At 34.9% G+C, this 16,718-nt stretch overlaps 2 protein-coding genes across 2 annotated transcripts; both read right to left on the minus strand.

Annotated features, from left to right (window-relative positions):
• Positions 1–3,658: 3,658 nt before the first annotated feature.
• LOC7490936 (probable LRR receptor-like serine/threonine-protein kinase At1g12460) lies at positions 3,659–7,427 on the minus strand. Its single transcript, XM_002299545.4, has 2 exons — positions 5,503–7,427; positions 3,659–5,404 (listed from the first exon to the last, which is right to left on the minus strand). The coding sequence occupies exons 1-2, from the start codon at positions 6,795–6,797 to the stop codon at positions 3,913–3,915; spliced, it is 2,787 nt and encodes a 928-aa protein (XP_002299581.4). The 5' UTR covers positions 6,798–7,427; the 3' UTR covers positions 3,659–3,912.
• Positions 7,428–12,777: 5,350 nt separating this feature from the next.
• LOC7490937 (uncharacterized) lies at positions 12,778–16,677 on the minus strand. Its single transcript, XM_002299546.4, has 4 exons — positions 16,287–16,677; positions 15,178–15,414; positions 14,856–15,073; positions 12,778–13,455 (listed from the first exon to the last, which is right to left on the minus strand). Exons 1-4 carry the CDS (start codon positions 16,548–16,550, stop codon positions 13,281–13,283), a joined length of 894 nt encoding a protein of 297 aa, XP_002299582.1. The 5' UTR covers positions 16,551–16,677; the 3' UTR covers positions 12,778–13,280.
• Positions 16,678–16,718: the final 41 nt, after the last annotated feature.

Here is a 16,718-nt window from a genome sequence, read left to right on the forward strand (position 1 = left end):
TTCCTTTGACTAGAAAGTGTTTTCCGTTGACCAACTTTTCTAATGGCAAACAAACACAAGAAAGTTTGGAAAGTGGTTTCCCGGAAATCACTTTTCAGGAAACAAACATGGTCTTGGTTAAAACTGTATTTAAAAAAAATTAAAATATATTTTAAAAATTTTAATGTATTTCTAATTAAAAATATATTTTTAAAAAATAACTGATACTTAAAAAAAAAAAAAAAAAAAAAAAACCCTTGAAGAAGAAAACAAATTGTTCCGTCTAGATCCATGGAAACCCACTATAATTTGCAACAAATAAAGTGATTTTATTTTTCCTCATCGGTAAAATTTGTAAAATCTTAAGATGCGGCAATCAGCATCGCATCACGAGGCAAACAGTGTTCACCAAAAATAACTGAGGTTGTCTTATTGAGTCGAACCTTTGTGTGCCTTCCATGAAGAAATTTGATAGCTATTAGTCATCGCCTTTTTTATGCCTCCTCGTGAAGAAATTTGAAATCTGTGTCATGATCCCTCTTTAACCCTTGTCTTTCAACATATTCTTAAAATACAAAAATCCCCAGAAAAAAATATGTGTTTAACTCAATTTAATCGATTTATGATATTTTTATTATTTTCACTTTTTTATTGTGTGACGAGTTTTTATAAAAAAATAAAAAAAAATCCAAGATGTGTTCATGACTTTTTTTAGCGTTTGATTATGCTCATTTATATTAATTAAATTAGTCGAAATATTTGTGGTTTCATGATGGTCATGCTTGGTAAATAATTAATTTAAAGTGAGTGAACATAACTTGTGTAATAGAAAGAAATAAATCAAAACATGAGTCTTCATTTATTATTATTTCAAATCCACTTATTATTATTTCAATTATTTCAAATCCGGCCACCATTATATATATATATATATATATATATATATATATATATATATATATATATATATATATATATATATAATAGGCTTTATCAAGCTAAATCCCAAATTATTATTCTAAATTTTTGTTATCTCTAATAAACATATATATTTAATTTAGATAAAATATTAGTATATATACATAATAAGTATTGTTATTGTAAAATTAAACATCAATGCAAATTGCCTCAAATATAATGTTTTAGGATGATTTTTTTTTAACATAATTAGTCTCTTACCTAAAAAAATTTTATCCATCAAGAAATATTTCACCATATGAATACATGGTAGCTAAAATTTTAGTGCTTCAAAATGATGTCGTGCTAGTAGTTGATCGCTATGTTTATTCAATGTGATTACTAGATCCACGTCTGGTTTCCTATCTTTTTTTCCAATCACTGGTCTTAATAAGGAGGGAAATAGGGACATGTTTTTTTTTTTCTTACGCAATAATTGACATTTGATTTGGCTCGGGCACCGGGCCTAGTGGGTTGTGTATGATCGGATCACTCAAAACACTTTGTTTTTTGATCCCAAAAGCACATGAATTAAAGAAAAGCATGTGGCCCAGATAAATAAATAAATAAATAAAAGGAAATTCATGCTGGGAGCATATATGGTGCTAACCCAGAAAGCTTTGGAAAGTGACAAGTCATTTTTAACCGGGGGAGTTTGTAACCTCCATCATGAGAACCTTTTGTCGTAATCTTTCCATTCAGGGCTTGGGTTTTGTAGCTTGCCTTGCAGCTGTGGTTGACAAGAGAAGGGACAAATTGGGACTTGATCTTCAAGTGTCTGTCAATGGTAGGGTTACGAGAGGCAAATTATGGGCAGATTCCATCGACTAGCTGTGTAGAGATAGACTCCTGTGGATTTCAAACGAATGGGAGACATTGCTTTGTGTCCAGATTAAAACTATGCTCTTTTATATAAAGGATGGCTTGCTTAAAGTAGATGAAATTACTATAAAGCCAGAACTTACTGTAGAATTTGAAGGTGCTGTATTTTGAAGATTCATCCTAGTCGCTCTTCTTATTTAAGAAATCTTTTATTTCATTACGTTAAAAGATTCACAGCCCAGTTCTCACAAAGCAAATATAAATGGAGATACACTCTTAAGATTCTAAGACAACGTAATAGTGATATGCTTCTGATATATCATCATGAAGCTCCTTTCTTCATATAAGATACGTTGTTAGAGCAATATAAAGCAATTTGATATAAAATGCTAGTATTTCAAAAGAATTAGCGAATAAAGATTTATTGACTCAAAAAAGAAAGAAACATGAATGCTTTGGAGATACAAACGTTAAAATCCTGAAAGTGAAAATTAAAATTTTCAATCTTATACCCTAACTTATCATAAACTCATTCAAATTATAGTCAAGGCAGAAAAACTTCAAATTAAACCTGGCTTTGAAATATGTTTTTGGTTGCGCTGTATCTTGTTAGACTAAGCCTGTGGCTCACGAACTTGTTGCAAAATAAGTTCTCTGTCGGATAGGGAACTCTTTGATGTCTAAGTTAAAAAACGTGTTGGAGGAAAATTATGTATAACAAAAATAACTATAATGTAGGAGAATGTAATGTTGTTGTTGTTATGTACGAGTTTTCTTGTTTGTCTTCTTATTTAGTGGATTTATATACTTCAGTTTACATAAAATTGTCATTAGAGAGTGGAGTCGTAAACATATCATACGAGAGTAATTATGAAGAATAATTACCTTTACAATGAGTTTTAAGCATCTACTTATCTATATGCTTTCAGATACAGACTTTGTTCAGAAGGCAATTAAGAATAATAGGGAGAGGCTTCAAAGAATGCATGCTGCATTTGTGGCAGGTTGAAGCAATTGGGCAATGAGTGTACAAAGAGCAATGGGGGCTTTTCCTGTGAGTTAATCAGCTCTAATAGAGAGAAAGGGGAGCTTGAGCTTTGGGAGAAATTGTTGGATAAGGCAAAGCTCAATGTTACTCCGGGATCTTGCTGTCATTGTATTGAACCTGGATGGTTCCAATTCTGTTCTGCCAACTTGGCTGAAAGGGATATTCCTGTAGTTATAGACCGAACTCAGAAAAGTGTGGATGACTGTAAAGCAAGCAGTTGAAATGTTTGGTTTATTCTAAGGAATTAGATCCCATGCAGATCTTTTGGCAGTTTCCCTGTTGACTATGGAGAAGGTAGAAGAAGCTTAGTTATAAATGATCTTGGAGAACAGAAGTAGTGTTAGTACTAGTTTTTTCCACACTTTTGATGCCAACAATAGGCGGAAGTAAATTGAGACAATGCTGGTATATATTGTTTTCAATAATTCTTTCAATGTACCATGTCAAGCACTTAGTGCAAATGTTCAAAGATCATTTATAATTTATTGTTACCACTTTTTTTCCAGTGATGGAAGACTGAAATGGAACACCGATAACCATCAAATTAAATTACTGGTGCCAAAAAAACACTGTTCATAATGTTCCATCAAATTAAATGGTTAATCTGTAAGGTTCAGCTTCATGAGAGAAAGTTACTGGTGGAATACTTAAAATCATTACCTCCGAAGTGAAGCTGGTCTCTGCTGCATTTGATTTGGAGACAGGTAGAGTACTGAGAAAAAATCATTCCACCTACAGGAGCTGGATCAAAGTGCTTCCCAGAGGCTGAAGAGCAATGGTGAGGACGAGACGCTGTTCTTAATGTTCCAATCTAATAGCTAATCACCTACCCTACAATGTCCACGCCATGTGTGATACAATGAATGAATCATTTTATTGCAAAATGTTGCAAATGTCAGGAACAATTTACTCTTTTAATCTCAAAATGAATACAAAAGAATGATTTCTATTTTTTCCCCCTAATATCCAACTCCCTTGTATCTGCACAATGAGTCACACCACCTTCCAGCTAGACTGCCACTTTTTTATTATTATTATTATTAAAAGTGCTTAGTTAAATGAACCCTGAGGTGGTCCAAGAAAACCATCTAATGCACTTCGAAAATCTACGATGATTCTACTCCAGACCTTATGGACTCGAGGACCTGAACAACCTCAGCCATGCTAGGTCTTCTTGAAGGAAGCTCAGATGTACAAATCAATCCTAACTTCATGACTTGAATCAACTCATTCTCTGAAAAACCTCGCAAACTTCTATCAAAGCAATCTGAAGCAGAGCCAGTCTCCAACAACCCGCGAACATATTCACACAGAACCACCACCTCATTTGCTGTAGGACTCTCCACCGGTTTCCTCCCAGTAACCAGCTCCAAAAGAATCACTCCAAAACTATACACGTCACATTTATCACTTAATCTTAGACTCTGAGCCAACTCTGGTGCAACATACCCTACTGCATTGTGGAATTTTGTTAAACCATAATTGTCCAAAATGGGGAGCAACTTCCCCAACCCATAATCAGACAACTTGGCCTCGTAATTTTCATCTAATAGTATGTTAGTAGATTTGATGTTGAGATGGAGAATTGGAGGCCTACAGTCATGGTGAAGATAAGAAAGAGCCCTAGCTGTTAAGAGAGCAATTTGAAACCTCCTGGACCAGTATAATTCTCTGTTCCCAACACCAGTACTGGTTCCCGGATAATTAAGCCCATGCAGATTGTCATATAGATTACCATGAGGAATAAATTCAGACAAAATTAACTGCATTGTTGAAGACCAGTAATACCCTTGAAATGCAACCAAATTGGGATGTCGAAGGTTACCTAACCGTCCAATTTCTTGCTCAAATTCATCTTGGCTTCTGATCCTACCCAGAGTCTCAAGCTTCTTCACTGCAATACAAACCCCGCCTTCAAAAGTAGTTCTGTAGACTGTTCCAATTGATCCACCACCGATTAAACATTCCTTGTCTAGCAAAGCTTTGGTTCCAGCCTCCCAATCTTCGTACTTTGATGGCAAAGTCTTGCTGAACAGAACCAGCTTCCCAATTATAACATTTGAATCTGTTGAACCCAATGGAGTACTCTCAACTACAGTTGTCACATCGTCTTTTTTCCTGCTGCGTGCCCTGATGTTCATGATTGATACCACACAAACCCCAGTAAGGATCAGTGCGGCAGCAACAATTGCCACAATAACAGAGTTGCTGAGCACCTTGTTTTTCTTCGATTTGTTACCTGTGCCATTGCCACCTCCTGAGCAAGAGATATCCAAAGGTGTCCCACAGAGCCTAGAATTGTTAAGAAATGCAGCTGCGCCAAAAGCCTGGATTTTTGGTATTGAAGGAATGGGACCTGAAAGGTTGTTGGAGGAGACATTGAAAAATTTTAAGTTGGCCAAATTTCCAAGAGAAAATGGAATGTTCCCAGAAAGGTTGTTTTGTGACAAGTCAAGAAGTTTGAGGTTTGATAGGCTTCCTAGAGTCTCCGGTATGCCTCCATCAAGCTGGTTTCTATGTAAATCAAGGACTTCTAGAGACGTCAAATTGTCAAGGGTGTTGGGAATTTCTCCATCTAATGCATTTCCAGAAACATCCCTGCATAAAAAATAAAAAACAGAAATTTTTGGTCATGTTTGGATTAAGAAAACAAAAGCTGATGAAATCTAAAACTCCAGGATAATGTTTGGACTCACAGCTCACGAAGAAACCTGCAGTTGCTGATATCTTTAGGAATTTCACCAGCAAGATTGAGGTTGTGCAAATCCAGAAGGAGCAGCAACTCAATGCTTCCAAATTCTCTAGGGATTGTCCCCTTTATTGAATTGTTGCCCAATTTAAAAACCAAAAGCCTCTCCAAATTGGCGATCCCAACTGGGATACTCCCATTCAGCCTGTTAAATCCCAAGTCGATAAATTCAAGGCTTTTGCAGTTTGTAATGCCCAAAGGGATTTCACCTTCCAGTTCATTACTTGAAGCATCAAAGAATTTTAGACTTTCACTGCAAGTTCTCACCTCTGGAATCCCCCCTTGAAACCCATTATGTGATAAATTGAAGTAGCTCAAGTTTTGCAATCCAAGAATTCCAAATGGAGCCAGCCCAGTAAACATATTGCTGCCAAGATCCAAAAAACTCAATCTTTGGCAATTTGAAATCTCTTCAAGCACACTCCCGGTTAGCACATTGCTCCTCAAAGACATGTACTCTAATACAGGAACATCACAAATCCCAGAAGGCAATTGACCACTAAGATTATTGAAAGAGAAATCAAACCCTTCAAGATTAGTACAATTTGCAATTGAAGCAGGGACTGGACCAGAGAGACTATTATGAGAAAAAGAAACAAACTTGGTCTTGTAACAAAACTTGAACAAAGCAAATGGAATCTCCCCAGTGTAACCATTCCTTGACAAATCAAGAAATCTAATCCTTTGCAAATCACCAATGAATTCTGGTATTGACCCAGATAAGGCATTAGAACTCAGATTTATCTTCCACAAAGTGCTTAATTCGGCATATTCTTGAGGGATATTGCCTGTAAATTGATTGCCAAAAAATGTCAAAATTCTTAAAGATCTCAAACCTGATAATGCTGGTGACAAAACCCCAGATAAGCTTGTGTTCCACAAAACAATTCTCTCTACAAAACCAAGAGGGTTGCAGAACACGCCATTGTAGTTACAAGGATTGCTACTTGGGACCCAATTAGCCAAGCTGTTGTAAGGGTCATTACTGATGTTACCCTTGAATTGCAGCAAGATCTCCTTCTCAGTAGCTGGTGAAACTGTAGTGGCAGCGAATCCAAGGTAGAGAGAAATTAAGAGCAAAAGAGCATGGGAAAGACACAATCGATACAATCTTCTCATGCTCACTGAATAAATGTTGATAAATAGATCTAGCCCTTTGGCATTATTGATGGTGGATCCAATTGAAACAGGATCGGGGTATTCTTGCAGCACTCGCATTGAGAAACACAAGAGCACAATCATGACTAAGTAAAGGACGCATTTTTCAACTTCTGGTATCACTGAAATTAAAGAAAACACTTAAATTGGCGAGCACAATTGCACACCAAACAACCCAATTTGTTTATGGAACAAAAAAAAAAGATCTAGGGAGTTTCACTTTGGTGAGGTTTGTGTAAAAACATGAAATTGATGAGGCATGGGAAGTGAAGCAATATAAATGGTGAAGAAATAGTGGTGGACTCACACTGACAGTGCCTTGGCTGGAAAGGAAGCAGGTGAGCCAATTTAATACTCCCTCTTTCTCTGCTTTAAAAAGCCCCCATCTCTCTCTCTAGCATGGTGTATGTATAGCTGACACCAACTTGAAGAAGAACCACGTGCATGTCTATTTCGTTCTCACTATCTCTAGTCCTTAACATATAATCATGCTTTAAAAAAAAAGAAAAATAAAAAAAAGAGCACTCATCTTTTTATGGATTGCTATAAAAGAAAGAAAGAAAGAAATATGTCTTGTTCAGTCACTAATCCTAGGCCATGACCTTGTAGCTTCTGTGGCTGTCTGTAGCAATGGATTTAATTTCTCACCAACCAATGCCAACCAGTCACAGGATCTAAATATGATTACAGAAGGGACCAGTTAACTTGATAAAATTAACGAATTAAGAAAGAAAAGGACTTGCTATGCATAAAAAATAGAGAAAAACAAAGATAAAGTGAAGCGAGAGAAGGGATCTTTAAATTTCTTTTTGTGGGTTTTTTTTTTTTTGTCTGTGTTGTTGACGAGTTCTTTGCTGCTTTTTTGAGGAGACCATTGAAGTTTCTCACTATCTTTCTTTCTTTGTATCCGTTTCGATGGAGACGTTTGAGAGGACATTTAACATTGTTTCCTTCATTTGTTTTTGTAGTTGGAAGGGAAGGTGGGCCGTCAAATTTATTCTTCCATTTATTATGTTATGCTACTCCATTGAAAGGAGGTGGTGATGTATGATTATAGCAAGTTAGCAACAACAATTCTAAAAATTAAAACACAACTCATTACTTGGCTAGGCTAGGCTAGGCTTGGACTTAAACAGTTTCCAGCTAGAGATTGAAAATCCTCTCCGCTGATTTTCCATCCAGATCTTGCCGTTTAAGACATACAGGGAAGTCATGCCTCTTGTGTTTAACTACTCTGATAGATAGTTCACAAGATGCTGTTGCTCAAGTTATTTTTTTCTAACATGAACAGAATTGTTTATACCTTTTAATCTCCATTGTGTTTGTAAGTTAGCAAATGGGAAAGGGGATGGGTAAAACTTATTGAAACCCGGCAGCTTCATCACATTTTAACCAATTGAATGCATATATCTAGAACAAAGTGGTTTTCTTTTCTTTTCTTTTCAAAAAAAAAAAGACAAATCAAATTGCCATTTTCTTTATGGAGAAAAAAAACCAGTAGAAACCTCTCTGCCTACATGTAAATTAAGAACGACATTCATCAACTACCAATCATCATCCTCTTCTTCTTCTTCATCATCATCATCTTCTCTTGACTTTTTTTAATGAGGTCCATAAAACGCTTTAATGCACAAAAACGGTGAGCGTTGCTGGCATAAATTCTTCTGTGGTCCCACATCAAAGCCTTTGTGTTCTCCTATAAATTTGCCACGTCAATGTCCACTATGCTGCTGCGACACCCTTTACAACCACCCATGTACCGCCTGCGCATCCCTCTTTTAATTCGGGAAGTGAAAGCACGCGTAGACATACGAACCGGGAGGTATTTTTTAGATTTGCCCTCAAAGAATTCCTCGAAATTTAATTTAAGATATCATACATGGAGTTAATGATAACCCAATCCTATTTTAGAAACTAAATATTTAATCCTTCTATTATTTTAATTTATTTAAAAATTGATTATTCTTATCTATTATTTACAAATTGATCATTCTTACCCATCTTTATATTTTATTTTTCCTTTTTTAAGAATGAAAAAAAAGAGGAAGTATACTATATTAAAAGATTGGTGAGAATAAAGTATGTTTTTTTTTTAAGAAAAAAAAAGAAAAATTAAGCTTGGCCAATATTTTCTTAAAATCAAGCCTGACTAAAAAGTGTTTTCATTGATTAATTTTTTTTATTGATAAACAAATACAAGAAAATTTAGAAAATAATTTTTATAAAATAAAGGAGCCTGGAATTTTTTTTATATTGTTTAGTATTAATGTATATATTTAATGTATTACGCATTCCTTATAGTGATTAATCTATTTTTTATTATTTCTATATTGCTTTTATGCTTATGTATTTATTTCTTTCTATATGATGTTTGTGTTTATATATGTATTTACTAGATAAATGGTTTCCGCTATGTTGCAGGCCAAATTAATTTTTTACCAATATAAAAAGGAATGTTCATGCGATATCAATGTTTTAAAATGAGTAAGAAAAATCAAAGAATTCGGTAATTAAAATAGATTGCACGTGCTGTCAGAGCAATGACCTGAAAAAAAATAAAAAAAATACCATGAATCGAGCATCTCATGCTTACTCTCATGCAATTAATTAAATTTAATTAAAAAATTAAATTAAATTAAATTTCTTTTTAAAAGGCTAGATTCAACAAAGTCGAAAAAAATCCAAGTTAACCCTTGTTACTTTTGAAAGCATAGAAAAGTCTCCTAGAAAGCGAATAACAAAATAACAAAATATTGATGGATAAAACTAAAGGAAAAAAAAACTTTTAAAAAAAAATCAAACAAGCTCAGGTAAACCTTGTAAACCAGGGTTAATCTATCAAACTCATAACCCATTAAATCATTGATTTGAGCTAAACTAAGAAGCTCAACACCGATTAAATTAAATATCGGAGGATGAAATCAATAAATTTAATTTAATTAGAAAACAAAATTTCTTCTAAAAAAGCTAATTTAAAAAAGACTGAAAAAACCCAAGGCAATACTTGTTATTTTTAAGAGAAAAATAAATCTCATGGAAAGCAAATAAAAAGAATGTTAGAGGATGAAATCGCAAAAAAAATCTTAAAAAAGAAAGAAAAAACAAGTAAACCCGAGTGAACCTTATAAATCAGGGTTAAACCCTCAAACCCCAATCTGTTAAATTTTAGATTCAGGCTCAACCCAGAAGCACAACACCTGAAGAATTAATTAATTTAATTTAATTTAATTTTAAAACAAAATCCTTTAAAAAACAAAATTTAACAAAGAGCCTTAAAAAACCCTGAGGTAACTCGTGTTATTTTCAAAATAACTAAAAATATATAGAAAGTACATAAAAAAAATAAAAAAATGTTGGACGATGAAAAAAAAAGCTTAAAAAAAGGGGGAAACCAAGGAAGTTCGTGTCAACTTTATAAATCGGGGTTCATCTTTTAAACTCGTAACCCGTTAAATTCTAGACCTGGATTCAACTAAGAAGTTAAACATCCGGCTAATTAAATGGTACAGGATGAAATACTAATAATAATAAAATCTATTGGGGTGAAATTGAAAAAAATCCTTAATTTCATAAACTATTCTAAATAAAAAAAAATTATAATAAAGAGAATTAGAACAAAATCTTAAGGACAACAAATCTCACAGGCTAATTGATTTTTTTGAAGGCCAGAATGAAAATCAAGTAGGAGAGTGGGAAAAAAAAAAGAGAGAAAGAAAAGATTATATACACCAAACTAGCAACAATTATGCCACGTGCGTCGCTTGTACATGGAGGTGACGCTAAGACGCTTCGACCTTCGCCCTTGAAACAAGGTTTTGGCCTTTAAATGACACCGTATACGTTGTCCAAACATGATAGAAAATATTAATGCATTTCCAGTTTTTTTTTTTAATTTTACTTATTAACAAAATTACCTTACTGCCCCTAATAATATCCCATAACTACCAAATGAAAAGGACAAAAGAACATCTCTAAATCAAGTGCAAAGCTTTTAGAAACAATGATGTAATTTAATTGTTTTAAAATCAAGACAAAGGTTAAAAAGCCCCATCACTAAAGTTTAATGTTTTTTTTGTTGTAAGGATAATAAAATAATTACATTATGCAATAAAAATACAAAAAGACTATTTAATCTTGTTTATTTCTGTATTGACCACTGGGTTCCCTGGAAAACACCTATTAAAAATTCTTTTTTTAAATATAATTTATATTTTACCAAACCGCAAATCTAACATAATGCAAAGCATACATTTAATGTTAATGTTAGAGGGGTTTTTAAGGTATCCACACATACGTCCAGGATATTTGAAAAAACAATAAAAATTATTTTTTAAAATATTTTTAACTTGTAAATACATATTAAAAAAAAAAAAAACAGTGAGGTGGTAAAGGGAGGCATTTCCGTGAGTGTTTGGAAGTGTTTTTTAAAAGCGTTTTCGAAAAAATTTGAATTTTTTTTTTTTTGCTTTGAAGTAATATGTTTTTGATGTTTTCAATTTATTTTGATGTGTTAATTTCAAAAATAATTTTTAAAAAATAAAAAAATATTATTAACACATTTTTTTAAATAATAATCACTTTAAAAAGCAGTCATAACCACACTCCAAACACCCAACTCCCAACTGGCTAGCACTTGACACGAAGAGTTTGGTAACTGTGAAGGGAGAGGTGCCAATGTACACATACCTCTCTGTCACAACACCAACTGTTTATTGTTATCTGTGAAAGTAGAGATGACATTTGATGCTGTGGTCTGAAATCAGAATCTCTCCCTCTGTCAGAGGTCAAAGGTGAGACAAAAAACTTGGAACTAAAAGTCGAAGCAAACAATGTGGACACATGGAGATGCTTTAACTCCAAGTTGTCAAAATTGGAAAGCTCAATTCAATCCGAACCAAAAGCTCACTCATTCAACAAGGATGTTTCAACTCCTATAAAATATTCTACCAACTACTTTGGATTTTTCTTACCAAGTCTTCATCAGTTCGAAGCACGCATTTTCATCTGATTATGAGCATCCCGTCATCATGTGCCCAGTTTCAAACTCCTACCCAGAGTCATTAATTGTTATCAAAGAGCTTGTAGAGCATTTTTATTTTTCAGCATAAGAGGGCTCGAGCTCACTTCATTTGTCAATCTTCATCTTGAAAGAAAAACACTAACTGGGATTATATTGGTTTGCCTTTCCCCTCTTGAAAGAAAAACACTACCTGTAATATTTACTATTATTACAAATGATAGTACATAAAAAAAACCCAAGAAATGAATATTATGAATTAGGTGGTGTATTAGAATTTTTAAAACCCGGTCAATTTGATGTATCATGTATATACCCTATACTCTTTATATCTTTATATTTGATAGATTTTTTTATTGAATATTTATTTTTATTTTATGTAACAAAAAAAAATACATTTCTTTCTTTATTGAAGGGGAAGGGGTTAGCTAGAACAAGTGATGCAATTAGACGAGCATAATTTAGAAGTGTTATGTATAGCTAAAATGGGACGGGAAGGGTTATAATTCCCTTCCCATTTTGCCTTACTTTGCAGAGCATGTAAGGCAACAACATTCAATATTTTAGAAGTGCATGTGTCATATGTTATCATTGTTATGCTCTTACCATAAACATAAATCTCTATTCTGCTAATAAGTGATGGTTGTAAGAGTTGAGAAACTGGTGCTTGGTCATGACGTGCCCATTTTTACCCTAACCAGATTTCAATCATAATATCTACATCCTCAACGGTACATTCATAAAATAAAGAAATAAATAATTCTCACGGCATTCCTTCTAAAGGGTATATTTACCAGAAAAAGTTACTTCCCCACATTCCTCTTCAATTCAATTTCGAAACGATAATATAGAAAACAAAAAAGCTTTGGTCCCAGTCTCCCAGGGTGGGTTATGAGCACCCCACATTGCGCCCACTATAAAAAAGTTCCCAGCGAACGTGGAAACTTTCAAGAGAAAAATGCGAGTGCTATTTTAAACCTCTTGTCGGCAAAGGATTAGGAGAATCTGAGTTGACAATGGAAGGAAGAAATACGAAAGTGAAAGATATGGACTCACAAATGAATTCGACCTAAATAAAATATTGATACATATTTTATGTACAAAAACACCGGAATGCTGCTATAGTATGGCATGGAATCTGCAGCAGTCCAGCATGAACTTTTGCAGAATAACATGCAATTAACTACACGAGTCAAGAACACTTCAACTTTCATTCACAACTTTCAACTTCTTTGCCTATGTCCAATGCAGCCTCTTCTAAGCCAGATAATTCAATCATATACGAGCAACAATTGAAAGAGATTAAATATAGAGAATACAGGGTGATGAAAGCGAGTAAGGAAGCGGCTTTATACAATGAAGTTAGATGCCTGCCTTTTCCACACAGTCTGTAGTTTCTGTATGGTGATCAATGCTAGCGTGCAATAACACACATGGATGAAGTTGTTAATAAAATAAAACTTCATCACTCAAATCATGCTTAAGTGTGCAATCTGACAATGCTGGTATGTGGAAGATTGTTTTTCACTGATTCAGAACTAGAACAGAAGCTATGCCAGTAATGGTTCATCCTGCATCACCTTGAGCTGCCTTTTGGCATACACAGTGATGATAATTGTGGCAACCACCGTGGCACAGAAACCAAATACCGTGAAGACAATTTGTTGAGCCGAGAGAGCATGCCGGTCATTTGATGCATCTGCCAAGGTCCTAATGACAATCCCACTGCAAAAATCAAACAAGGTTCAGGTTCGGGAATGCTTTAAGAAGATCTATGTCTGCTTGACAAGAATCACACATCTATGAAAAAGCAGAAGACTTGGCTCCCAGGTCTGCAAAACATCAGGCTTAATAACCCTACTGCTATTGACACCACCATGGACTCATGGAGTAGTACACTGGGCTAGACCAGCATGGTTATGCCCTCTCATTGACAAGTACCAACCTCAAAGTTTAGAAAAAGTGAAAAGGGAAAGGGAGGACCAATCTCATGTGATGCTCACTTGTTCACCCCAAGGAATCAAGTCCTGAGGTTTAGCTGCCACTATTAGCACCCTGCTAGAATCCGCATTAAAGACCAAAACCTAGGATACACAAAACACATGCCATCCAGTGTGAAGCAGGCCTCTTCTGTGGGGCAAAGAAAGTGCCCTTTTTTTTTTAAAAAAAAAAGGTTGCTCCAAAGGAAATCCTTTGATTTTTTTTCTACAACAGTTAGAGCTGAGCAATGAAGAAGAGGTGGAGGTGGAGGCACTGAAGAAGAGGCGGAGGTGGAGCAGGAGGAGCTGAAGATGAGAACAGATATTTCAAGGGTTGATGATAAAGCCTCAACGGGCATACAGATCAGGTTATTTATGGTAATTAGTAAAATCATTATGATGCACATTTGATTAGGGTGGAGGGAAGAAGGATTTACAAACCAACCAAATGAGAGAGAGGGTGTGGATACGAATGGCTACTTCTGGACACAAATTACAAGAGGTTTTTTATTGTAAGACCTTAAAATGAGTGCAAATAATTACAGATTTTACAAAGGAGGTAGGGCAACCCATCCCAAGCTTATGATGCTAAGTGTAACTGAAGCTATATCTTTTCATATTTTCCCCTTGTCAAGGTATAAAGACTCAAACCCAAGACTCGTCGCTCTCCTTCTTAAGTTATCACATGACTAATGGCTGGAGCCTTGTATTTAGATCTGCAAATGCTTCCATGAAATTATTTTCTCAAGAATAATGCTATGGGTGAGGGAAGAGGTCACAGCAAAGGAGGAATTTCTTACCAGGACAAAATCACATTACTCCTTTCATATATGTTTCTACCAAAAGAAAAAATCATATACCCGAGTTCTACAAGTTACTGTGACCAATAAGAAACAAAAAAAATTGAACATTGTGTTTCACCGTGAAAAGACAATGGTGATCTGTTGCTCTAAAAATTGAGGGAAATAAACAAGAACTGCACTGAGAAAAAATTGACAAGTCACACTTACATTAGAGTATGTGAAAAATTCAACGTGCATACTATGCATTAATGTAAGACTCTAAAATCGGAAGCACGCAGAAGCACACAGACATGCAATTCGTTATGCAAGAGGGAAGGGGGAGATAGAGAGAGAGAGTTCTCACGTATACATTGCAACGAAAATCTCTGGCACCATTCCTGCCAATGATCCCAAGAAGTAAGGCCCATACTTAACATTTGTTGCAACAGCACAGTAATTATACAGAATATATGGAAATGGAGAAATCCTGATCAGAGCCACAGCTCGAAACTGATGAAACCAGTTTCCTTCACCAGCTGCTCTCAAAATAGCAGCTCTCTTTGGATATTTGTCAAACCACCCCTGTGCCAAGTAATTTAGAATAAAATTAGGCAAACATAGAAGTAAGAAAAAAAAAAGAAGAAGCTATAATTAATTATGAACAAATATTGGCACAAGGTTCATACTCTGATTTTATGAAGGAACAAAGAGCCAATGAAATATGGAAGTGACACACCCACAGCCGCTGCAGTTATTATTAATAGAAATCCAAACCCGTAACCAAATGTCATCCCAGCCACCCACATAGAAGGAGACGATGGTAGAAGTAGAGTTGGTAACAATGCCACAGAGGCAAAGAGCAGAACCACTAGTACTGGAGTGCTAAAAGTCGTTGTCTCCCAATTTATGATAGGGATTATCTCCTGAAAAAATTCATTTGTCAGATAGGGAACAAATTAAAATATGTTTAAATATCCAATAACCACAATGCACTTCTAGAAACTCCAGCTGGTATAGAGCAGTAATATCATATCCTACGGTAAGTTTTTAGTGGGATTAGTTACAAAGAGAGTACTGCAGAGCACCAATTTGGAATCCAATTAGAGGAAACGAGGTATCAGAAAAGAAACATCTACAAGATTACAAAGAGTAGATCATGTTCTAAAGCAGTATGGCCTCCATGCTCAGAAAGAAAATCAGATGCATGAAACACTTCACAAGACTCCGACTTGTAAACAATTCTCAACCTGAGCATATATACACATTTGTGATGAGACAAATGTTCTCAACCTGAGCTATAAACAGTTAAACATAACAGAGTACATGGCAATCTATCTCATAAAATATATTTTAAGGGACAACACAAACCCGTATCACAAAGCATAAAACCACAACAACACCTCCAATAGCATGACAATGTAATAAAACTCCGAATGAAAAACACACTACATTACAAAATATATCAAAACTCACAAGCAAAACCTGCCAATTTATGGAAAAAAAATACCAGTGAAACCACAGAAACATGTAATTGGAAGCATCAGTTCAAAATAAATAAACCCGAACCACATATATACATTAGCAAAACTACAAAAACATCAAAATTCAGATACAAAATCAACCTTGCCCGTAAGAAATTAACAGCCCATTTAAGAAAAAGCGCCAATAGATAACCCTAAGGCAAGCAAATCCCAATCCACCAAAACCCCATAACAGAAAAAACAAAACTGTGAGCTGAAACAACAGAAAACACAATTAAAACCAGAATAGCATAAACTTCCTGATCAAAACTAACCTTATCCATCAGAAAGGGGCCAACCCACTCGACACAAGCAGCAGCCAATAACCCAAAAAACGTAAAAGTCACAGCCAACTTAACCCAATACCAGAACACAGACCCTCCAAGCCCCCAACAACAACCAAAATGATTACACCTTTCACCAGCCCCATTCTCGTCTCTCAAGTTCACATAATCCCCTTTGCTGTTATCATCAATTTTATCACCCTCCATTCTCATCCTTACATCTAGCACCACACTGTCATCCTCATAATAAGTCATTGAATTGGAAACCCTAAGAACTGATAAAGTTTGAAATTTTCTGTATGGTTTCTGAGATAAAGGAGGGAGAGAGTTTTTCAGGCGATGATCATAATAATTTGTAGAAGAAGAATATAACAAGGGAATAATAATCTATGAAGCATTTAAAAAGGATACCACACACTGCCA

This window comes from Populus trichocarpa, chromosome 1 (genome assembly GCF_000002775.5).
Source record: "Populus trichocarpa isolate Nisqually-1 chromosome 1, P.trichocarpa_v4.1, whole genome shotgun sequence".
Lineage (NCBI taxonomy): Eukaryota > Viridiplantae > Streptophyta > Magnoliopsida > Malpighiales > Salicaceae > Populus > Populus trichocarpa.